The sequence below is a fragment of the Rhododendron vialii genome, chromosome 3a (assembly GCF_030253575.1).
Source record: "Rhododendron vialii isolate Sample 1 chromosome 3a, ASM3025357v1".
NCBI classification, from domain to species: Eukaryota; Viridiplantae; Streptophyta; class Magnoliopsida; order Ericales; family Ericaceae; genus Rhododendron; species Rhododendron vialii.
In genome coordinates this window covers 30,353,044-30,376,827 of record NC_080559.1, presented here as the reverse complement: position 1 = coordinate 30,376,827, position 23,784 = coordinate 30,353,044, and the positions used below count along the sequence as shown (strand labels likewise).

The 23,784-nt window shown below is 38.9% G+C and overlaps 3 protein-coding genes and 1 long non-coding RNA gene across 7 annotated transcripts in view; 2 read left to right on the top strand and 2 right to left on the bottom strand.

Annotated features, from left to right (window-relative positions):
* The window catches only part of LOC131319814 (3-oxoacyl-[acyl-carrier-protein] synthase I, chloroplastic-like), a 59,325-nt gene extending 36,119 nt beyond the window's left edge, over positions 1–23,206 (bottom strand). The window contains exons 1-8 of one of the 2 annotated variants that reach the window (XM_058350220.1): positions 23,012–23,206; positions 21,563–21,921; positions 20,559–20,981; positions 20,006–20,179; positions 19,793–19,906; positions 19,585–19,686; positions 19,427–19,493; positions 18,599–19,147 (exon numbers count right to left, since the gene is read on the bottom strand). In XM_058350220.1, coding sequence (XP_058206203.1) covers positions 19,080–19,147; positions 19,427–19,493; positions 19,585–19,686; positions 19,793–19,906; positions 20,006–20,179; positions 20,559–20,981; positions 21,563–21,921; positions 23,012–23,117 — 1,413 coding nt within the window. In that variant the 5' untranslated portion in view covers positions 23,118–23,206 and the 3' untranslated portion in view covers positions 18,599–19,079. Of the gene's footprint in view, positions 1–18,598; positions 19,148–19,426; positions 19,494–19,584; positions 19,687–19,753; positions 19,907–20,005; positions 20,180–20,558; positions 20,982–21,562; positions 21,922–23,011 lie in introns of those variants that run through there. The other variant, XM_058350221.1, reaches the window with a different exon arrangement.
* Positions 5,996–7,282, top strand: LOC131319817 (protein RKD4). The gene is made up of 2 exons (XM_058350224.1): positions 5,996–6,538; positions 6,848–7,282. Exons 1-2 carry the CDS (start codon positions 6,005–6,007, stop codon positions 7,013–7,015), a joined length of 702 nt encoding a protein of 233 aa, XP_058206207.1. The 5' UTR covers positions 5,996–6,004; the 3' UTR covers positions 7,016–7,282.
* LOC131319818 (uncharacterized) lies at positions 8,361–10,415 on the bottom strand. The gene is made up of 2 exons (XM_058350225.1): positions 9,654–10,415; positions 8,361–8,743 (listed from the first exon to the last, which is right to left on the bottom strand). The coding sequence occupies exons 1-2, from the start codon at positions 10,230–10,232 to the stop codon at positions 8,657–8,659; spliced, it is 666 nt and encodes a 221-aa protein (XP_058206208.1). The 5' UTR covers positions 10,233–10,415; the 3' UTR covers positions 8,361–8,656.
* Positions 14,618–18,026, top strand: LOC131319820 (uncharacterized). Of its 3 annotated transcripts, XR_009198053.1 has the most exons (7): positions 14,618–14,716; positions 14,859–14,972; positions 15,519–15,646; positions 15,770–15,911; positions 16,313–16,384; positions 16,842–17,121; positions 17,282–18,026. It is a non-coding gene; the product is annotated as an uncharacterized LOC131319820 (long non-coding RNA). The 3 variants fall into 3 exon arrangements; XR_009198052.1 differs by lacking the exon at positions 16,313–16,384 and having other exon boundaries at positions 14,626–14,716; positions 16,763–18,026; XR_009198054.1 differs by lacking the exons at positions 16,313–16,384; positions 16,842–17,121 and having other exon boundaries at positions 14,628–14,716.
* Positions 23,207–23,784: the final 578 nt, after the last annotated feature.

The window sequence follows — 23,784 nt, the reverse complement described above, 5'->3', positions numbered from 1 at the left end:
GCGTGATATATAATTAGTATTCTACTAATTGAGGATCATGTAATTCATCCTCTAATTATCGTATTTCCCTTGCCAAAAATATACGATATCGAGGAATTTTGTAGTTAACTTATATATCCAAATCACTTAATCAAAATACAAAATAATGTCAACCATCCAATATGTGAGAAAATAATGTTCATGACTAAGAGAGAGAGAGTGTGTGTGTTGATTAAGGATAAATTAGGTTCTCTCCCTCCCCTCTCCTCTATCTCTACCTCTTGTGAATATGAGCTGAGTCTATCTCTCAACAAGAGATGATATCTTTCCAATTTCTTACATATTCGGATTGACCACCACCAATCTGTAGCAAACAGGATCTTACTGCATGCATGCGTGGATTCCACTTTCTCAAGCAACGGTGAAGGCGGCGAGGGAGGTGTTCATGCCGTGGATTTCCAGCACCACATCCATGAGGAAGGATGGTTTCAGCGACGGAAGTGCTCTTCCTTCAAAAATAGAAGGAGAGAAAGAAAGAAAGAATTGGAGCGTGAAATATACACGCTATATCTGCATTCCTTGGAGGGCTTCGCTCAGTGGAGAAAGTGACCTTTGGAGACACTCTTGGGTTGGTGGCATTAGTATTTTTTGTGACTACTAGTAGAAGACCACATCATTGCAATTTTAAAACCTCCAACACATAAACTCTCACTCTCTCAACTCTATATAGTATTAATAATAACTGCTTAAATGTTATTGATGCCCCCCATAAGGGACAACAATTAAATAAACATGAAAATTGTGGCATGTTTAAGGTGATTATGGGCATTAGCCTACTCAAAAAGCTAGTCTACCCCACCACTCTCAATCGTATCTTTCGAACGTGTTTTGGACGGTTTCGACTTTAAAAGAATTCTTCCCTGAAAAGAGTTTTTAAAAATCGCGCGGAACCATTAATTGTCGAGACGAACGGTGAGATTTGAGCGTCGCGGTTGAAGGAGCGATGAAACAGAGTGGTAGGGGTAGACTTCCCCCTAGCCTACTGCCTACATGGATTTAATGTAATCGGTCCTATACTTCACGCGAGTCGCGAATTAATATTGTTCTTATACTATACTCCTTCCGTCCCAAAATGATTGTCCGGTCCGCAAAACGGAGTGATAAAAATAATGCAATTTTTTCAAGAAAAAATTCAAACTTTTTTCACAAATTAAAAATACTCATTGATATCTAGTAAGTTGTTAAAAAACTTTTGATTTTTTCTTGTAAAAATTGTATAATTTTTAACACCCCGTTTTGCGGACCGGACAAATATTTTGGGACGGAGGGAGTACTTATTGTAAAAACCATGCTATAGATATCCATCCTCCATTGCTTTTATATAGGCCCAGTGGCCAATACGGCCGTATTCTCGAACGAAACAAAACGAATGTTTTTGTTCACCCATGTATGGTCAACTGCTTTGGATCTAAGTCACGTAATATGTGTACGTGTTTGGGAAAGCTAGAAAAATAGTACGAAAAAGTTCTTCAAAAGTATCTAAGAGTGGGAGGTGATAGTGTAGCCGAAGGATTATGTGATTTAGCCAGCTTTACACAAAAGTGAGACATACGGTCGCATTTGTAGAAACCATATGGTTTGGAGGTCTCATTAATTAAAATGAATGTAATTGTAGCACTTGGACACGTTAATTGTGCTTGTTATACTTTAGAGGTAATGAGATTGTGAGTTCAACCCATATGAAGAGAAAATTAATACTCTAGATTTCGGTTGGAATAATATAGGAAAATTCAAAAGAATATAAATGCACATTTGATTCTCTTATGAGTGAACAATAAACACACTCGTAGAACCCATCCGGGGTGGTGGTCAAGATGGCAATGGGTTACCCCCTATTGGATTTGGCTCTCTTGTGGTCACGGGTTTGAAATGTGTCGACGCCTCTTCACTCTCTTTTGACTCTCATGATCCGGCTATTACTTTCTTTGGCTTTTGGTGGGACAGTTAACACTTATGAAGGCTCTCACCACGGATTTAAAATTCCTATGATCACGTCCAAGAGAGAGCTATTACGCCCGATCGTTCCCTCCCCAACCTTTTTGGCTTAGCAAGAAATGGTGGAACCCAAAAGGCAAAAAGTCTTGGCCTCAAAAGTCTAAATTTACGTCTTGGCGTTAAAAGTCTCAAACTGCAAATTTCTAGTGACAAGGTGTGGCCGTAACAATCAACTACGTGAGTAGTAGTACTAATAGAAGCACAGTGGACCCACAATCTGTTTTGATTGGGTATTGCTTTTGCTTTTCCCGCATAATAAAACCACCCTCTTGAACTTAAAATTTTCGTACTATAATTTCAAATCACTGCCTAAGAAAGTTCTAATTAGCGGCGTGAATGGTGGAAAGGGGTCCCACGAATGATTTCTCAATCTCCGCAGCTTTTACACCTTGGGCCTTTATAGGTTTTCTTTTGGTTATACTACTAACTCAATTGTCCGAGCAAGTTTAAGTTGGCTGCAGGACCAATTCGATGGAGTCCAATTTTGTTCACTCTTTTTAAAAGAATGTGAATATTTTTTTTTATTGGTTGAAATAGTGTAGATCCCATTCCTGTAATATACTTTTTTTTGTAAATATGACATCACTTTGTGGTAGGATTCACATCATTTCAGCCAATATGAATGACGATAATGTTCATCTTTTTAACTGGAGAGTGAACAAAACTCAACTCAATCCAACGCCCATTTGCGGGGATTCCAATTAAAATCAGAGCAAAATTCTCTATGAACTGACTCCAAAAGAGTTGACAAAATCTAAGGAGTTTCGAGCTTGAGATCTTACCAGAGATCAAATTCGAAGTTTCGGACCTTGACCACCAGGCCAAACTATAGAGGGTTTTTGGGACTTTATAGTTGGGCTTCTATCGGGTCGATCTTGTCTCCCATCAGATCCTAGGCGCATAATTCTATAAGTTTATAATTGATAAGGTCCTTTTACATGCCCGCCCCCCCTCCCCCCATGTTCCTTGGAGTACTAGAGCTTTACGAGGGACTAAATATGAAGTTCCGGGCCTTGACCGTCAGTCCAAACCGTAGGGGTTCTTTGGGGGAAAATGACGGTCAATGACGTGTTTTGATAATTAATCTCCGTCAAAGATATTTTGCTAATTAATAAATGTTCTCAGCATATTTTTTACGGATATTAATTATCAAAATACGTCATGAACTGTCATTTTCCCTTCTTTGGGACTTCATAATTTCCTGCGAGTTTCAGTCGATTACGGACTGGGGGAGCCGATAAAAAAAAATACAGGGACTGGGGTGCTCTCACTTAGTACGAGTATTTTCTTTTGGGCTGAGAACGGCCCAACAAAGGAACCGTAATACAGCGCTAAAGATTTACTGGGCCAGAGCAAGCGGCCCGACTTACCCAAAACGAGGGACGTTAGAATTTTCACTTAGGCTGCGTTTGGATAGCAAAATTTTACAAGAAGAAAATAAACAAAATCGAGAGTGGATCCGATCGTTGAGGCGCTTTCTTAACAGGTGCATTACTTGGTTCGAATCGTAACGCTTCAAATTGCGGCCTCTTGAAGCAGAAATCATGGGACAAAGAAGAGAACGAAAGTGAAAAAAGTATTTGATTGTGTTTCGGAAGGAAGATAATGGAGTGAAAATGAAGAAGACGTTTGTGATGATCTTTTCTCGTTTGTATTTTACTTACAAAGTTGAAGGTTAATTTGCACAAGTACTAATACCGTGAAAATTATTAATGTATCTCCGAATATGTGCACTCATGTCGACGTCGTGTCCGTAGCGTTTTTCGTAAAGGATTTTCAACAACCACTTTCCTTAAAGATGGTTGTTTCCGGGAAATGTTATCTTTTTACTATCGGCAGCGCTGCCCCCACCACAGAGCCCAATGTCACCGTTCATCTTGGCAATCAATGGTCCAAATTTTAAAAAAAAAACTCCCTAAAGAGTCTTTTAAAATTCGGACTGTCCAAAATACTTTTGGACGATGAAATTGAGAGCGGTGGAAGGAGCAGTGAAACAGAACGGTGGAAATGGATTTTATGTTTTGTTGCTACTACTAGTTCTTGGAAAATGTTTGATGACCAACTTGTATGGTACTAGTATTTAATTTGGAAGATATTCTTTTACATGGGGAAGGTACGTGACGGCTCATGATTTTAAACGCACCATAATTGTAATTGCGAAACACTAAAACCAGGTTGTAAAACTGTTAAAATCAAAAAAACACAGTTAATTCATTTTTTATCTAACCAATGAATTAATTACGGAGTAAGATTTACTGCGCAATTACTTTTCTTATTATTATCCTCGTTAATTCTCGTGTAACGACCACATTCATAAAAACCCCTCTTGGGATTTGCGTATTCACATGGATGTATGGAACATGCATGCATGATGCAGTCACATACCAGCTGTCAATATACAGATAAGAAATTTCGAAAAAAACAAAAAAAAAAACAAAACAAAAACAAAATAGAAGATAATAAGAAAGTAGGATTTCCCAGCACAGGAGCTCTGTAATGTGACAATAGTGCTTTTTGTTACAAAAAAAATATTTGTAAGCAAAAAAGCGTGATGATTTTTTTTTTAATAATTAGTAGACGGTGGGATCAGTCTTCCAAAAGAAATTTGTAAGCAAAAAAGCATGATTGTAGTAGGATTTCCCACGACACAGGATTTCTCTAATGCGACAATAGTGTTTTTCGTTTCCGAAAAAAAATCTTAAGCAAAAAAGCAAGAGGAAATTTATTTATTTTTAAATTAGTGGGCCGTGGGATCAATCTCCCAAAAATAATCGAGGTGCGCGTAAACTGACCTGGACACCTAATTGAAAGAAAACATTTATAATCAACATACATATGAGTGTGCGAACTAAAAATTGAAGAAGATGGATGGGAGTTGGCCCAAAGGCCTTGTAGAACCATTTCATACTAATTATGATGGAGCAACATAGCTACCCCTACTAGCAATCTAACGAACTAGTAATTTACTAACATCTTATCTCTAGTAAAAACCTGCAAATTGAAGGGATGATAAATGTTTCCAACGAGCCTTGCAACTACAATAAGAAATCCTTTACAAGAGAAAAGAATCGGATTCTTTGTTGTACCTAGGACAATATTCTACTCTATAAAATTTGGGACTCGTAATTTCAAATAAAAATTGGAGGCCCGAGGTGCTCGCCTTCCTTGGCTCCCTTCAGGGACGTTCCCGAATGTGCATATAGAGGAGATGTTTTCAACTTGTGTAAAGCAAATATTCATCCCATGTTATATCAACCTATCTGTCGGGCGCGATCGCCCGGCCCGGCCCTCTCTCTCTTTCCAATGTGAGTGCGTGTGTGTGAGCGCTCGATCGAGCATGCATGCAGCACATCATACCTGAATGTACGTGTACATAAACCTGGGAAAATACGCGTGAAACATGTACGTACGTAACTTAAAAACAAGCATTTAAAAGACGCAACAAATGATGCAGCCCCCCCTTTTGTGATTGGCAATCGTTCATTCATTAACTTCACATTTACTAGATTCCCACAATCTACTTGTAACTCCCACAATCGTGTGCACGAACTCCAATCCCCATCTCCCTCCCCAACCCCAATATATACCCACACACCCTCTCCTCTCTCTCATCCCTCTCTCTCTCTCACTCTCTCTCACAATGGACTCTCTACAACTTTATGTTCCAAAAGTGGAGGAAAAGCCTTACCAGAATGAGCTCGATTGGTTGTACTTGCCAAAACGAACTCAAGGGTAATGACCTCTCTAGATTATACCCTTTTTTTCTATTTGTGTATAACGTAATTTTAAAACACAACTCCGGAGGCGTTCGAAACACGTGGGTCCACGTGCATCGAATGGCTCCAAACATGATTGTATCCATATGTTGTATTAGTAGACTTGAAGACTTCACGTTGCAGTGTAATACTATTCCAGTATTTTGGTCTTATTTTGCATTATTCTGTTTTGCAGGACATTGGATCAACAGTCGATGTTTTTCGACAGCTTCGACCAACTGATGAACAATTTTCCGGAATTCGATCAATGCCATGTTCCCTACATGAATAACCCCATTACCCATTTTGATTTCAATGATTTCGAAGCTATCAACGGTGACATCAGCTCGTGGGACCTTAGCCTACCATCGTTTTACGAAGATATTGGCATTGATACTAATAAGCTGCTAAACCCGATGGCCGAAAATTTTGGTCATTTTCAGGGCATTGCTAGCGGATCAAGTGCGATCAAAAGTGAAGTCCCAGTCGCAATTCAGGGGAATTGTAAGAGCTCTTCAAGCGTGAACGAGGGGGAAAGAATCAGGCAAACTAGTGGTGGAATGAGAGCAAAGTCTGCGGCCTTAGAACTTGATGAGATCAAAAAGTACTTTGATGTTCCGATAACTAAAGCGGCCAAGGAGTTGAAAGTTGGATTGACTGTGCTCAAGAAGAGATGCAGAGAGCTAAACATCATGAGGTGGCCGCACCGCAAGATTAAGAGCTTAAAATCACTCATTCACAATGTCAAGGTATAGTTGGGTTTTTTTTTTCTTTCTTTCCTCCCTCTTTTTTTACCTATATGTTACCAGAGAACGTTAATACTCTATTGATTTAGATATTGAAATGTCCGTTAAAAATGTGGTGTAACTATGTTTCGAGACACTGGATTTAGCGATTTCAAAGCAATCCCAACGTACTTCCTAGTTATTTGGACAAAAACCTGGATAGATCGTAGCCTTGCAAGATAAAACGGTCCACATTCTAGATAACCTTGTTTTCTACTGATATCGTAACGGATTTGTTGGTTTTTTTTTTTTTTTTCCCGGAAAATGATGCAGGAGTTGGGATTGACAACAGAAATAGGGGTGTTAGAAGAGCACAAGAGGATGCTAGAGAAGCTCCCGGAACTCGAATTGACTGAAAGAACCAAGAAGCTGAGACAGGCCTGTTTCAAGGCCAATTACAAGAGAAGGAGGTCTCTTGCTACTGCTCTTTCTAATGTCTAACGGTGGGACATCCCGTTGCAGTAGTTATCTTTTTTAGAGTTTTACCACAGAGCAAATGCCCACAACTTCATCCAGTAGAGGTAGCTAGAGCTAGAGGAATAGGGAGATAGAGAGGGGTCTTGTTTTGGTGGTTTGTCTTTTTTGTAATTACCACAGAGCAATATCCGCGGGTTTATGCATTATTCTCTAGGATTTGTAGGAGTGTCTTTCCTTGTGCATATGCAGCGTGGGAAAGTTTACAGAGTTAGAGAACCGTTTCAAAATTCGAAGTAGATGGCTTACATTAACTTAGGTATGTGAGATAATTTTCTGAGATTTTATACACCCCAATAACTGTTTTTAATGCCTCGACAACACCCGTAGGCAATGATTGGTCGCGCGGGGCAACTCATTTCCGTCGAACTTTGTTGTATCCATCATCATTTGGACCAAATTGGCGCACACAAAATTTAAAGGGCAATTGTTGCAATGGAGATTGCAAGGGGAGGACTAAATTGTGACAATGAGAAAAGTACAAGGATCATCATTTGCCGTCAAATTTTTAGGCATTATCATCTAAACTACCATAGTCAGTTTTTAGGTCTGTATGTCTCTTGTCATCTCGCTTATATCCCCATCAATTGGACTATTGAAGATTACATGGGTACTGCTATTGTTGTTATTAACTAGGCTAAAATTGACGCAACTCATAAAGGTTTTTTTGGCGACTCTTGAAGTTAAAAGAGCAAAATTTATAGGACGAGGGTTTCTTTTCCTCTTGATATTGATATTGAAGCATGAGTTATTTGTGTATATATATGTCAATGATCAAATCAAAGCGAATTGAAAGAGCCATTGCAAAATCGGATTGTGCTGCATTGATCAATGCTCTTGTCCAAGAGAGGATCAATAGTGTGAGATATTCATACTTTAGTCGATGACATCCAAACTCTAGTATTTGATTTTACTAATTTCTTTGTTTGGCGTGGTTAGCGTGAGCCATTGCAAAATCGGATTGTGCTGCATTGATCAATGCTCTTTTCCAAGAGAGGATCAATAGTGTGAGATATTCATACTTTAGTCGATGACATCCAAACTCTAGTATTTGATTTTACTAATTTCTTTGTTTGGCGTGGTCATAACACTAACCAAGCCAACTCTTGTGTGCATTGGCTAGCTTGTAAATGCTAGTGTTCTTCCCCCGGCCCCCTTCGCAATCTTACTCTCTGATCTCTGTAATTCGGTCCACCTAGAACTTTCTGGTCATTAATGAAAATACTCTGTTTGAAAAGAAAAAAAAAACTCGGGGCAACTGAAATTGAGAGGAGAGGACTAAACTGACACGACGAACAAAGTACAGGGATCATAAGTTCAATTTGCCCACATTTTCACACAATTTGCAACTTCAATTAAGATCAATCTGCTAACTGTGTTTTGAATGAACTGATTTTCTTCTTCTTCACATATAAACAAAACAGAGAGCACAATGTGACATTCTCATGCCATTGCACCATTACAAATTGAAGTTTCAACCAGAAAAAAACATCAATCAGGAGTTTCGACATGGTATAATTCGTATATAAGAACTTTTCATGTGATACTCTTGATGAATACAGTTCGTAGGCCAAATTTTTCTGTCAAGTAACTGTATGATCAGGTAGATCAGACGTAGCTGTAGTTCATCCTTCTCGTCTTTTCTTGTTTACGCCTCCATGGCACCGCTTGCTTAACGCTTTCATAAATGCTCGTCTGTAAAATTTCACAAGGTAACATAAATTATGAACTATATATCTGTTCATAAAGTGTAAAGATATATAGATCAAATGAACCGATAAAAGAGTTTTCCTCTACACCGTATACATAATTCTACTTTTTCGTAGAAGAAATTCAAATCAAAGGAACAAATAATTGATTAGTATCACGTAAAGTATTACTGAATCCTTTAATAGCTTGTTCCTTTTGTGATTCGAATTCGGTACAGATGTTCAAACTTTGAATCAGAAAAATAGCTGCTTTAAACAAAAAATTAGAATGGCAAAAGCATCGCAAAAAATTTTGAAATTGAAGTTTTAGAAGACGAGAAAAGTCATGGGCAAGTTCAAAGTTAGGAATCGCGAGACCAAAAACAAAAGGGGAAAAAGAGGATTCTGTTCTAGCCTTTTATCAGCTTTATGAAAGAAAGAATATAAATTCAAATTATAACACAGAAAAACTTGGAAAAACATATTTAAACATACAGAAATAGCCAAATCGAAGGCTCAATTTCTTCGAATTCTTGAAGCGAAGCAAAACCCGTCCATATTTAAAATTAATGGATGTCCAAATCAAAGCATACGAACTCACATTAAAGTGAAGTTGTAGAGAGTGTTGCACGTTACGTAATTGAACCAAGACCATGAATAACTATTCTATTCATGTAATATAACGTTATCACGACAAGAATATAGCTTCTCAAATAACCGACTGGAAAGTACTAATATGAGTTCGAAAGTAAATCGTCCAATTTTGTGTATAGTAATCCTGGAATCGATCATGAAGTCGTTCGATGCCTGTGAATCTAGTTGCATGCTATCAAAAAATTAAAACCATCTGAAAAGCAAAAAAAAATGATTACTTTACCATAACCGAAATTCGAGTGAATCATGAGTGAATTACGTACCCAGAAGTTAGACTTGGACGAACCGAAGAAGCTGCTTCTCTTTCTAGTCCTCGTGATCTCCGGCTCTGGGGCAAAACTCTCCGGGAAATCACCAGCCGAAGGTGAAAAGTCCAAAATACCCCCGGACTCACAGTCATAGTTTTCATTGAAACTCTCCTCCCACCTCAAAGAACTGAAGTTCCCCCTCTCCTTTCCAATCTGCTTCTTCCCTTCGGGTATCCTAAACGACGCCTTGCCAAAAGTAAACGACATCGTGTGGGACAGGGTGCGGCCGCCGGAGTAAGGCCCGTCGAGTACCGTGGTGGGGGAGGGCGTGTTGGTCATCTTCCCCTCGGTCAATAGAAGCCTCGGGGGGAGGTCTAAGCACCTCGCCACCTTGGGCTTCGGAGGCGGCGGCGAGGTGGCGACAGGGAAGAAGGGCCGCGGCTTCCCTGGCGCCTCCTCCCACAGGAACGGAACCGAAGCCATTGGTTGGAGCGGCGGTGTCACAAGTCCCGGCGGCTCGATCCGCTGGCTTGGCAGGGAGGACAGGGACAGCTTCAGCGGGGACCGGCTTGGTTGCGGCTGATCGGCTCCCATTCTCTCTCTCTCAACTCCCTTTCTTGTGTAACGAACTAGGCAGTTCTCCTATGCTTATAAATTTAAGTATATACACATATCTCACACTAACTGCTATCGTGGGGAGAGAGAGGGGGGAGGAGAGAGAGGGACTGGGAGGGAGGGAAGGAGAGCGGGTTTAAAACGGTTCTGGCGCTTCTTCTTCACAAGAAAAGGGCGGTTATAGAATATATCCTTACATTTTGTTCGTTGAATCACGGGGAAAGTGGGGCCCACAGCCACTTCAAGGCAAAAGGCTTAGATAACAGTGAAACTAAATACTATATTAAAATACTAATCCACGAGCACCGCCACATGAAATTTCGGATCGCTTCACAACCACATAATCAGATAATCTCATGCTCATGAATTCCACGACTAAGTGTGTAGACCCCCATATAAATGTAGATTCTGAAATAGTCTGGAGCACCACATTACGGTGCTCCGAACCTCACATAAATATGAGTTCTGAAATGATTCAGAGTACTACGTGGCAGTGTTCCCGGATTATTGAATAATTACTATAATATGCAGGGCTTCGTTATCTCTAGAAAGATTGTACATATTCTTACTTGTTTTTATCGGCTGTACAAATTCTTCTAATAACAGAAAATGTTAGTACACACAGATTTCCGAACACAAATCTACATGCAAATGTGTCTGGGACCGCGGCGACTTCCTCTCCCTTGAGTTGCACAACATATTGACAGTACACATGCGTTCGGACAGTTCTGAGTATGTTTGTGTATGAATTTATGCGCAAATCTTCACACCTAACGTTGCTTCTTCTTCTTTTTTTGTTCTTTTTGTGATTGCATGTCTTGAATAATTAAATACAGATTATGGCAAGGTGATTATTATCTTGTCCACAACTGTTTTTAAGCAGTTGTGAAAATTATTCATTTGAGAGAATTTTTTTAAAATTTTTTTTGGTAAATATTTGAGAGAAATTTTTAGGATACACTTTATCAATGTCCCTAGCTAAGAAAAATATTAGCAAAAGATTTCAATCTATTGTGACGTGGGTTACAATTTTAAATGAACATAGTCCGGAAGTTTGAATTTTTAAATTAATCTTTTCGGGTAGGAATAAGATAAAGTTAAAGGACTCATATTTTAGATGAAAGAATTGTCCTGATATCAGCCTTTGATAGCCGTCTTCAATCAAAGTTGCCCGGCAAATATGAAAATCTCCATGTGGAAACTTTCTTGCTTTTTTCTATAGTATAAAGTGTTTTGTAATTCGGTGTACATGTCATCAGATGTTACTAGTAAATTTTTAGTTTTATAAGTAATAAGTTGTAAAATAAGTAATAAGTATTCACGGTTAATTATCGTTCGTATTCTCCGTCGTCTTCACCATCGCCTACATTATTGACGAATAAGAGAGAGAGAGAATATTAATATAGATTTCATGTAGCTGTCATTCGACATCACCTCTAACTGCAACTAACACCTTGAAAAGCACGCTTCCTCGATAGCAACGTTAATTTTACATCAAACACAATCGTTGATGTGTATCATTCTTTGTATGTTAATTAAAATCATCAATCTTGTGAACTACTATATCTTTGGTCATCTCCATCATATTTTGAAATGTTTTTTCGTCAAAAAATCTATCGTACTTTTAGTTGCACGCTTATGTTGATTAGAACTTTCAATCTTCTATAATTTCTGTCATACAAGATTTATTCAATAACTTGTCAAATATTTAAGTTTCCCCAATCTACTGCATTATTATTGTCTTCACAAATGTAAAATCACACTGAGGTACTAATGGCTACATAATTTCGTCACACATTATTATTGTCAGTTTCTAAAAAGGTACTAATGGCTACATAGTTGGATAGTCGGAGAGATAAATGTATTCCATCAAGTTTGATTAACAATTTCGTAACGATTTGTGCGCCTTTGCACTCATTATATGTGATTCGGAAACTCTCTAATGCAGGGATGCACTACAGAGTTGCAAGGCAACATTCAAACCATTCAAAAGTGCATTCATTATGTGAGATCGATGAAAGACGGACACGATGCACTACAACCCGGCATGAGCGGTCCTACAAGATTCCCGGATAACAAAAACACTCGAGGTGTTTTCCCTAATAACAAAAACACCACACTTTTGATTTATGTGGTCGTTTTGTTCTTCTACCACTCGAGGTGTTATCCTTATCTACCACTGCATAAGAATCTCAGGCCGAACATTTCTACCTTGGATGACAGACCAAATCAGGGATTTCCACCCAGTAAAAAGCATTCAATGAAAAAGTGCAAGACAACCACTCTAATTGAAGGGTGTACTAAGCAGAGGGAACACATAAAGATGGGTTGCATATGACACCAATTCAATTGCCCAAAGATTTAAGGGAAAAGTTGTTACTCGCTTCTGGAGCACTACCACGTGATGACCCGTGGAGTCGTGGACCTAATTCTCTGCTAGTGACGACGTTAGTGATCCCCCATCAAGTCCTCAATATCCAGTCATCCTTCAACCTAGTCCTAGGAAGGCCATGGCTCCGTGACGCCGGTGTCTTCCCCTCAACGTTGTACAAAAGGAACTTGTGCTAGAGAACCTAGTGATCTCTATTCGATCTGGGCGAACCTAAGATCATCATGCTGAGTAACATGTGGCTCCCACACAAATGTGTATAATTGTAAAAGGATTTTAGAACTCTACGTGACAGTACTTGTTCACGCGATATAAGGAGGGCTCGTCTATGATTCTGACACTGGGCTCGCTGGTATGCTTGCTGCTGCTTCTGCTTCTCTTTGGTCACATCTCCACTTGGGTCTTTTATGTATGAGATTTATGAACCACATGGCATGGTTTTTTTTGTATGAAAATGCCAACACACTGGCATCCAGCATGTGTTTAAAGGGGTCCCAATTGAGTCAATACTTCTTCACTCATCATCAAGTGATATGATATGTCCAATCATCAGATATGGTTAGTTAAATCTCACCTCATGAACTGCCCCCGAGTCTCTCTCTGTCCCCTATATTTTCTTTCATTTTTTTTTTCGACAGTTAAAAATATTTGAACCAGCTAACGCACACTGTAACTCAGGTTCAATCCAAAGACAAGGCCTGAGAGACCTGGGCCTAAGACCCCAAAGTTTTGGGCCCAAAGTAGGACCCCTTTTCTGAAGTAACTATATGTCTATATATATTATTTGTTCGTATAATAGTATGAGTACCTTAAGGGATAAGTAAATTCTATCCTACATATAGTGCCTAAGTTTGACCCCGCAATGTACTTTTTTTTTTAAATGTGTTATATGCCAAAAATAATTCAAATATAGGCAATGGAGCAGCTATGGTTTGAACTCGTGTCAAAGAAAATAGAAGGCACAATCTATACCACTAGAACCAAAGCATGTACTATGTTCAACATGGACTAGAACAATTATATTAGTATAAATATTTTTATTATTATTTATAATTGTAAAAAAAAGTAGGGCCCCACTCCACGATTTTGCCTAGGGTCGACCATGCAGTTCAACTAATCACCTCTCCGGTCGGATGAAAGGCAGTCCTTTCACGGGCAGGACTAGAAAATTCACAAGAAATTGAACGCTGCTAACGACACAGATAATCGCGCACATATTGTACACAAATTTTGTTGTGGAGTCCACCATGGGTCTCACACAAATGATTCGAGCCGTTCATTAAATGTAAAACATTTTTACAAGGGTCGCTGGAAAAAATCAGCTCAATCCGATATCTATAGATACTCGATCTAATCATCTAATTTTTCATGAATAATGAAAAGTTAGATGATTGGATCAAACACCTATAGGTATTAGATTGAGCTGAATTTTTATAAAGACTCTTGAAAAAATGTTTTACATTTAATGAACGGTATGGATCATTTGTGTGGGACCCATGGTGGACCCCACAATAAAATTTGTGCACAATCTATGCACTATTTCTCTGTGTAAACAGACTTACTGCGAGAAATTACTTTCTTGTGGCCTGACTCGATAATCGACATCTGATCAAGGACCTCGCATGTTTACAATGCGAGGAACATTGAATTATTTTAAAAACAGGTTTCATAGATTTAATTCGGTGTGGCAAAGCCCATTTTAAAAAACATATATACATTATGATTAAGTACTACAGTACTATATAATAACGTATCCAATCAATTTGATTTTTTCACATCATATACTATGTTTTAACAATCTAAAAAAAGTTAATGTCTCAGATTATTTAAATATGACCTATGCATAAGTTGCGACTCTGTGAGGTCCCCCAAAGGTTTCTTAGAACTATGAATCAAACTGGGACGACGTCGTGTTCACAAGACTTCGCATGTTGAAGATGCGAAGAAATCTAGACTTAAATTTAACCAAACCCACCCCCCTCTCTCTCTCTCTCACACACACACACACCTGCTGTTCGTTATCTCGATCCAATTCCTCCATTCAGTTTTCTAGGTTCATCATTTGGTTGATCAGGTAACTAGAAATCTTGAATTTAATAGTAAATCTCGAACGCATTCGTTATATATTGATGATGTCATACGTTATGATTTGGTTTTTGTTTCCAATTTTCGTGTAATTCAATTAAGTTATGGGATTTTGCTTGCGGAGTTTGCAGGAAAGTTTGAGAGGATATGATTGGCAGATTAGGGCTTTTCTCAGCTAATGAGACGAGAGAGGATGTTAGTACAGCCAACCTCGATTAAGTGAGGGCGTGTACTTGGAAATTATGGTACCTTCTGTATTTTATGATTTTTGGATTAGTTTTAAATTGGAATTTGTTCACCCGTTCACAGCAGCTAAGTTTGGAGAGAACAAAGTACTTGCCCGGTGATATTATTTTCTAATTGGCTATAGAATGATCAAATATTGAGGCAAAAGAATTTGCTTTGGTGCATTTTCACTTGAAATACTTGAAAATCCCCACGTTTGTACAAGATGATTGTATTTGTCGTACAAGATGATTGTATTTGTTTAAATATCATACTAGCTTGCTCTTAGACAGCCATTATCTATTGTTGGAACTTGAGCATTGCATGATGTTCCTATTACGTGATGTTATATCGTATCAATCCTATTGCACCACTATTTTGATCTTACGAGATGTACTATAGGCAGGGCCGGAGCCAGATTATTTATAATTGGGGTAGATAACTAGAACAATAGCAGTTCATTGTAAATTAGGAGCTCTATTGTGGGGTCAATAAAATTTGGTTTTCCCTTGTTGAAAACTCAAAGGAAGTGGGGTCATGTTTCAATCTTATTTTGTTTCCTGCAGTTATTGAATGGATCCATATGTTGGACTTCTTTTCGATTTGTGAGGTGATGGAGCTTGTGCCTGAAGAGGAAGTAGAATCATCCGCCTAAGCTTGTCCAAATTCTTTTGCTGATTGAAGGGCTAACAAGGTGGAATTGCTGATCTTTAGCTGTAATCCCACTGAGCTTTGGATTATATACCCTATATGAAATTGAATTGGCTTCGAAAGTTGTGATAATATCAACTTGTTGACTGTAATTCACTGACTTTAGATTGCTAGGTTCAAACGACATAAAGCTTGAAATAAAGGAGCGGAAGGAGCAACGGCGTTCAACTAAAGCAAGTGCCTTGTCTACTACTACAGAGGTTGAAGAGGAAGATGTGTTGGGTGATGATGGAGAGGAAGAAAGGGAGGTTAGTTGTTGCTAGAGTTGTGCTATAGAAGAACGCTGGACCTACTTTAGAGATATATTGCAAACACTATTGTAATTCTCGTTTCGTACTATTTCGTGGTTGATATTTGTTAGTTAATTTTTATCTCTCAAATAATGTCTTTTATGTATGAACATTTTTATCATCTGTGCGTAAACTAGCCTGGACACCTGAGTTCTCAAAAAATTAAACATTTTCTATCATCTTGAACTTTTCTAGTTCCTCTGAATTCGGCGCGTTGTTCTGGACAGGCATGGATTACTACCATCTCCTTGTCTATTTGTTTGGTTTGTCTTGGCAATCTTGTTTCTACTTTGTATGTTGAGTGTTTTCTTTCGGGATCTCCATTACACTTTATGCCATGAATTCATACTATTACTCAGGCTTTTGATCTACTGGAAATGCTAAAGCTAGAAGAAGAAATGCTTTCATGTAAGAACGAAAAGCAATTATAGGTGCGGCTATGGTTTACTCAAGGTAGATGAAAGTGTTTAATGTAAACTAGTTTTCCAAAAAAAAAAAACTTGATTTATGTGCGATTAGTGATGGTTCTTGGAACAAGATCAAATTTTCCCTGTGGATTTCATTTCATGATTGTTGGAATTGGTGCTCATTCCTGTTATGTGTTGAGATGGGTGATTATGGCATGCATGTTGAAGATCATACAAATTTGAATTTCTTTTGAAAGTATCTGAGAAGAGTTGTTGAATTACTCCTTTATCACCTATACATGTACCCTTTTTGAATCCTCAACTGACCCTTTCATAGCGACTCTTTACTTTTTGCACCACGGAAACTTGGGTGCGCTTCACTATCTCATCCCTTTTGTACAGTTTCTAGCCGTCAGTTCTGCTTCTCATAAATATCTTGCTGTCAACAATATCGATCTTCCTTTTTATTCTTGGCGGGAAGGGGACAAGGAGATTTGACATGCTCTCCTTGACGAGCATACAAAGAGAGCAGAAAAGACTAGCGTGGTGATGCTGCAGCTTGAGCTCCGCATCTTAGAGGGGCTCAACCAATTGCGCATGCTACTTTTGCTTGAGGTGTTTTAGAAGGCAGAGCGAAAGTGTCACAGGCACATGAATACAAACATCAGCTTCTAATGTCGGGGCCAGCAAGTTTTTGGGTGGAAACCTAATTAGTGAAATGGAAACGATGGCAGTGCAATTTCTGTCAACCTGGTTATATGGTGCTTTTTCAACCTTAATAAACAAAAAAATTGAGCAGCAAAACACGTATGAGTTTCGAAAGTAGCTTTGAAGATTGTGATAGTATTTATTTATCTGCGTGCTGTTGAAAAATAAAAAAAAAACACTATTTATTTATCTGCGTAAAACTGGGATTGTTAGAGTGCCAACTATGAGCATATAGGAAGCTGGCTTGAAGGAGATGCAGATTACGAATAAAGTTCAGTAGAGAAATGCCAAGCTCTTGAATGAAGCCAATTCGTCATGGTACAGAGCCAATTGGAAGATGAGGGCAAGTGAATATGATGATGATGCCCAAAAGAAGGCAAGGGCATGGATGACTTCAAAAGATGACAATCCTCGAGGTCCAGCAATAAGAAGCTCACTCGCTGTGGGTAGATCGCAGCAGCAGACTGCTCCACGTCTGCCATGTATATTCTTTAGAAATCTAGCAAGGTACTTCTCTAATGCCCACCTATAAGTTCTCTAGCTGATTGACATTTGCTATACAGTTTATTTTTATGTTATTGTGTTTTCCTGATGAGAAGTTATTTCCGTGTATAGTTCTGGTAGGATGAGAGAGATGAGCATTTATAGTTCAACTATTCGTTGATAAGTATGCTGTTTCTGTCATATATTCTTTCTAAATCTAGTTTATGATGAATGGTTTTCTGAATCTACGGTTGATTGTTGTCTATCAAGTGAATCTGAGAGGAATTATTGATAGTTATCGCTTTTTATGGCTTATCAATATATACGTGTGTGCATCATCAGTTTATGTTAATTTTGCTTTATCCTTTTCTCCATCGGCCCTGATCTTATGTCACCCACTACAATGAACTGTATTCAAGCTATTAAATATGGCATGCAACTAGGTGGTTTATATTTCAATAGTTCTAACTCCACAAACACACGCAGACTAATACACAAACAAACTCACAAGCGTGGTGATTGTGAGTATGTTTGTGTATGGTTTGTGTGTTTTTGGTCCAGGAAGAGCTGTTTATATTTTACAGTGCCATAAATGAACAACTCTGATATTTTATACTCCGTAGTTCTTACTTTTTTGAAAGCTACTCCGTAGTTCTTACACTCTTAACTCAATGCTGTTTGACGGCAAGTACACACATAATTCTGAGACATCACACTTGCACTTTCTCGTTCTGTTGTTGGTTGTTGGTTTTAAAGGCTAGGCCACATTACAACACCAGTGGCCAGTGGGTATAGCAGTTAATGTAGATGAAAAGGACATTGGAATTATGAAACAGATTGTTTTTGGCAGTTTCTTTGAAACATATATTCTAGATCTTGACCTGAAATCCTAGTTGGTGGAATAGTAAATACGACAGCAAACCCACGTCGAAACTACCAATAGTTGAGTCCTCTTCCAGAAAATTAAGTGGTGCTTGCTTGTAGTGGTGTTTCATTCTAGAATATGGCTATAATGGCAACAATTGCATTTAAATGGAAAAAAGACTATAGAAGGGATAAGCCTTGACATTGATAGAAGCTGAACTTTGTTTGTCGTTAATCTACAGAATCCCCCCAAAAAGGAAGATGAAGTTTCAAGGGAAAGAACTAAAATGCAACCAGTACTACTAAATTGGAAACCGGGTTCTTTAGTTTTTAAATACTTTTTCATAAGGATTTTACAATAAGGTTTATGCGTTATATGTGCATTAGTTTTTTGGTAGATTCGGGCACTATAGGTGTCCTAAATCATGAAATAGTTCCAACAAACTGTACTACAAAACTTACAATACCAGTTTCTACCTAGTATTAGATTAGCAAACTTTCTGGTGTGAAGATGGTGACCATGTCCCCCATTGCTCTGATAGGCTCTGTTCTCACTGTAACATGCAGTTAGCTTTTCAGAGCCGGGACTGGTAATCTGTAATTCCCACTTGAGCAGATCCATAACCTGGTCCCATTTCTCCTCAATGAGGGTCTTGAACCCTTCTTAGGGTGTAAAGGGAGCAAAAACAACCGCCGAGTTGTGTCCGCCGAAGCCGAAAGAGTTGGAGATAGCTATGGTAAAAAAGTAGAAACTAGATTAGTTTAAATCCATGTATCGAGGAGAGAATAAGACATCAGTTGTTTCGCAGAGGGTAAATCCTCATGTTATGCTCAATTCTATGTTGTTTCTTTTTAGATTTTGACCTGAAATTGCTTCATAGATCGGGCCGTGGTACTATGTTTGGACATGATATTGTGTTTGCGCTATGCATGTAGGGATATAGGAAAACATGGGAACAGTAACATAGCATGTAGGCTCATAGGAAAACATTGAAAGGGTAACACACTTACCAACGTTGACATCATGCTTTATCTTGCCATTCGGTATAGTGTCAATTGTAACCTCCGGTTCCAAATTCTGCCACAAAAACCATATTGTAATGTGCCGTACAATATAAGATTACTGAAAAAAAAACTCTTGATAGGAGTCCTGGTTATTAACGAAATACATATTGGTTTATAGTCGGATGTAGCCAGCCAGTAGCGATTGCTTTTACTGTTGCTATTGCTTCTAAAGCACCAGCTGCTCCTATAGCATGACCAATCATTGACTGCCAAAAAAGCTCAACCATGTTAACGAAGACATCAACCATGTTAATGAAGACACGTAATGTGAACATGTCAAGAATTTCATGAACTTGACACTTGTAATCTTGCCTTTGTTCCATTCATCTTTAGTTCTCGCTGGTTCTTGAAAACCTTCTTTATTGCACTGACCTCTGCTAAATCTCCTACTCGTGTGGACGTTGCGTGAGCATTTACGTAATTCACCTGTATTGTCATCAGCACATGTCTTTTCATTAGATATACATGTGGTAATTATAGTCAATTTTGGGGTACCAGTGGCCAAAACTAAATATATTTCAGAACCTCTTCTGGAGATACTCCGGCAATCTTCAGGCTCTTGGATATGCAGGATGCAACTCCAGATCCATCAGAGCGAGGATCGGTCAGGTGATGAGCATCAGAGGATATTGCACCTCCTAGGTATTCTGCTATGATATTTGCTCCTCGCTTGGTTGCATGTTCCAAGCTCTCCATAACCTTTTCCCATAGAAATAACGTTAGGCACCCGAGCAGGTTTTCAATGTATCGAACACACGACATGCAAATGACACCTTAAAAAGTCATGTTTTTATATGTTTATTGCAGGTCATGTAGACTGTTTTAGTTCATCTGTTCATGGTACTTTAAAATATGCAATATAACCCTGACCAATTAACTTTCACGAAGTTTCGCCGAGTGTAGTGCCGATTAAGTGTTAGATGCAATGAATTTATTTTCTAAATTAAGATACATTGAAGAAGTGTCGGACACGCTTTTAGGGGTGCCCGTGCTTCTTAGGGACAGTATGACCCTCGTTTAAAGCTTTGCTGTCAACAGAACATTCTGGTTCTGCATATGAAAGACATATTTTCCTTACCAGTACACCAGAGCCTTCACTCAGGACAAAACCATCACGGCCTTTATCCCACGGCCTCGAAGCCTTTTGGGGCTCGTCATTCCTGCTTGACAGAGCTTTGCAAGCCATGAACCCACAGATGCCACTCGGTATCACTCCAGAGTCCGTCCCACCGGCCACCATGACTTGTGCTTCCCCTTTTATGATGTGATTTGCCGCAGCGTAAAGGCAGTAATTGGAACTCGCGCAGGCTGTTGAGATGGAGTAGATCGGACCTGTAAAGCCGGTTTCTATGGCTAGAAGTGCTGGACCCATATTGTTTGGATAGTACGAGGTTAAAACCTTGCTGTAGTCTTGTTTTAGAAGAGCATCCACCGCATTGTATAGAGTTTTGATGCCACCTGCTCCCGATCCCATCACCGCTCCCATTTTAGACCTATCCAGCTGCCATCAAAATGATTTCACTTTTTGTCCAAAACTTGTGAGGAAGGAAGATGTTTGACAAACAAAATGCTAAGCTGTGTTGGATCATCTTTGCTTTTGTTTTAGTTCCTATCATTTCCTAAGCTTGCTAAATTTCTCTACAGATCCCAGACCTATCATGTAGTAGTGGGCATCTGTAAGTAATACTAATATAGTGTTTGGTATTGTTTCAGTTTTCTTCGTTGTCATTTTTCGTGTTTCCAGTAACAAACTCAATGGAGTTCAAGAACACTTATTGTATTATTATCGTTTTTCCTTTTTGGTGTGAAAAACAACTTTTTGGTGCTTATCAGGGTTTTAAATAAATGCTGTTACGTATTGTATAATTGGATTTCGGACCTCCGATACTGTTATTTACTTGTGGATCGGCCAATACGATTCGATAGAAGGCCGTATCACTGATACTGTTATGTTTCTCGATAGCCATGGTGTTAGTGAAAAGTGGGGAGTCGCCGTGAAAATCCTCTGGAAACACTTTTCGGAAACAGTTAGCCTATAGAGTTCGTTGCGTTTTCTGGAAAAAGGGAAACAGAAGAGCTTACAGTTTTGAGGACTTGGGGACTAAGATTGGCATCTTGGAGAGCTGTTTTTGCTGCAAACAGGCAAAACTTCCAGCAGTCATCAAGATTCTGATATCTGTTTCCATCAATAAAGCCATCTGCCGAGAAATCCGGGACCTGACCGGCAATTTGGACCGGGTAATCGGAGGCATCAAACCTGTCAATTCGTCGAATACCACTCTCTCCATTGAGCAGCTTGTTGTAGAATGTGTCAACATCATTTCCAAGCACTGATACAAGCCCCATTCCTGTTATCACAATCCTCTTCTTTGGATCTGTCTCTCTTTTTGGAGCTGAAATTGGGGAAGCCATGGCCCTCACTTGTCCACTTTGCTTTTGTCCTGAGGATAAGAGAAAAGTACTTCAGCCAACTATAAGCATCAGTTTCTCGAAGGTGAAGAACATGCTGTTGAGACAACAAACGGTTATTTTCATCTTGCCAAGCAAAAAAAAACTGGACACATGCATTCTTTGGAAAGAAGACAAGAGAAGTCTAGATGGGCCTAACAACACAGGTATGTCACACAAGTGATCAATTTTCTCAAGACGGGCTTGAGCCATACAAAATCCCATGTACTCCCAGATCTCAATCCGCTCGCATTATGCTCGCACTCTCAATAGTCGCTCTAGCGGACTTTAGTAATTTTTCACGCTCGTGCTCGCACATCCGCATATAAATTATGTGACTTAGGTCCTACCCAAAGTATAGTGAAAAGCCAGTGACTCATGAGTCTTCCCAAACTAGGCCCAAAAGTCCCTTGGCATATAGTCACCAACTCAAATGGGAGTGAGAGAGCATCTCCACTTCTTGCTCAAATCTTGACTCAAACTCAAATTTGGGTAAAAATCACCTAAGAAGCTCCTCCACTCCTTACCCAAACTTACCAAATTTGAGTAAAACTAAAATTTGGTTAAACTTCAAACCCTGCTCAAATTTTTGAAGGCAAATTTCACACCTTTAAATTTACAATATTGCCATTAATGAAGTTTTTACTCAAATTTGTGCATATACCAAATCAAGTTTTTACCCAAATTTGTACTTAAATTTGGGTAAAATTTTAAATTTACAATATTGCCATTAATGAAATTTTTACTCAAATTTGTGCATATACCAAATCAAGTTTTTACCCAAATTTGTACTTAAATTTGAGTAAAAATCTAAGTAGGGGGTGGAGATGCTCTTAAACCACCACCAACCTACCATCCCGGGTGTTACAAGAAGGAAATTGGCTCTTTGTTTGCTTATTTAGGCATGAGATGTTTAGCTGGTTGGCTTTGGATCTCTGTTGGTTTTCCATGTTAAGAAAATAATAGCCCGAAATAATTAGGAAGAAAACACTTTCTCAGAGAGAGAGAGAGAGAGAGGATCTTGAATGACATTTGTGAAGCTATCTAGAAACAGAGAAGGAAAATGAGGGATAGATTACCCACTTGAAGAAGAAATGTTTGGAGGAAAAGAAGACACTGGCCAGGTGTGCAGTGTTGCTTTGTGGGAGGAGTGGAACACCATTAAACTACCACTGGCTATCTCTGCCATCTTTCTCAAGCTTTGCTTCTTTTTTTCTCTTGGAACCCCTTGTCACCTATTGGTATCCAGCAGATATATATATATATATATATATATATATATATATATAGAGAGAGAGAGAGAGAGAGAGAGAGAGAGAGAGAGAGAGAGAGACACAAGGATCATGACTGAGCCTCGTGGGATGGACAGGAGCAACCACCCACCCTTTTTTTTTTTTTGTCTTTGGTAAGTTAAAATTACAATAGCAGGCACTTTTTAGGGTAACTCCATTTGCTCAAACATGAAAACCTCTCCCGTTGCCCACTTTTTAGGCCCCTCTCCATACTATGTAGGATTGAAATACATAAATTATACTGTAGTAGTATAGTTTCCACCCGGTCTTAAGGCCAAGGCCCCAGGATGCCTAGGGCCTCCCAATGTACCAATATGTATATATATATATATATATTCCAAAATAGGACTTCCAAGTACAATAAGTATTACGGTATAGGTTACATTAAAGCATCTCCGACCCATACTCTATAATTCCAAATCTCCCTCCATTCCTTCATTTTTGAGGAATTATCCACTCCAACCCATCCTCTATGCCTCCATTTCACTATTCATCCTTTTTATATCTCATTTTAATCATCAAACTGGTTTTGGTACATTTATCTCTTGTAAAATTGGTACTAAT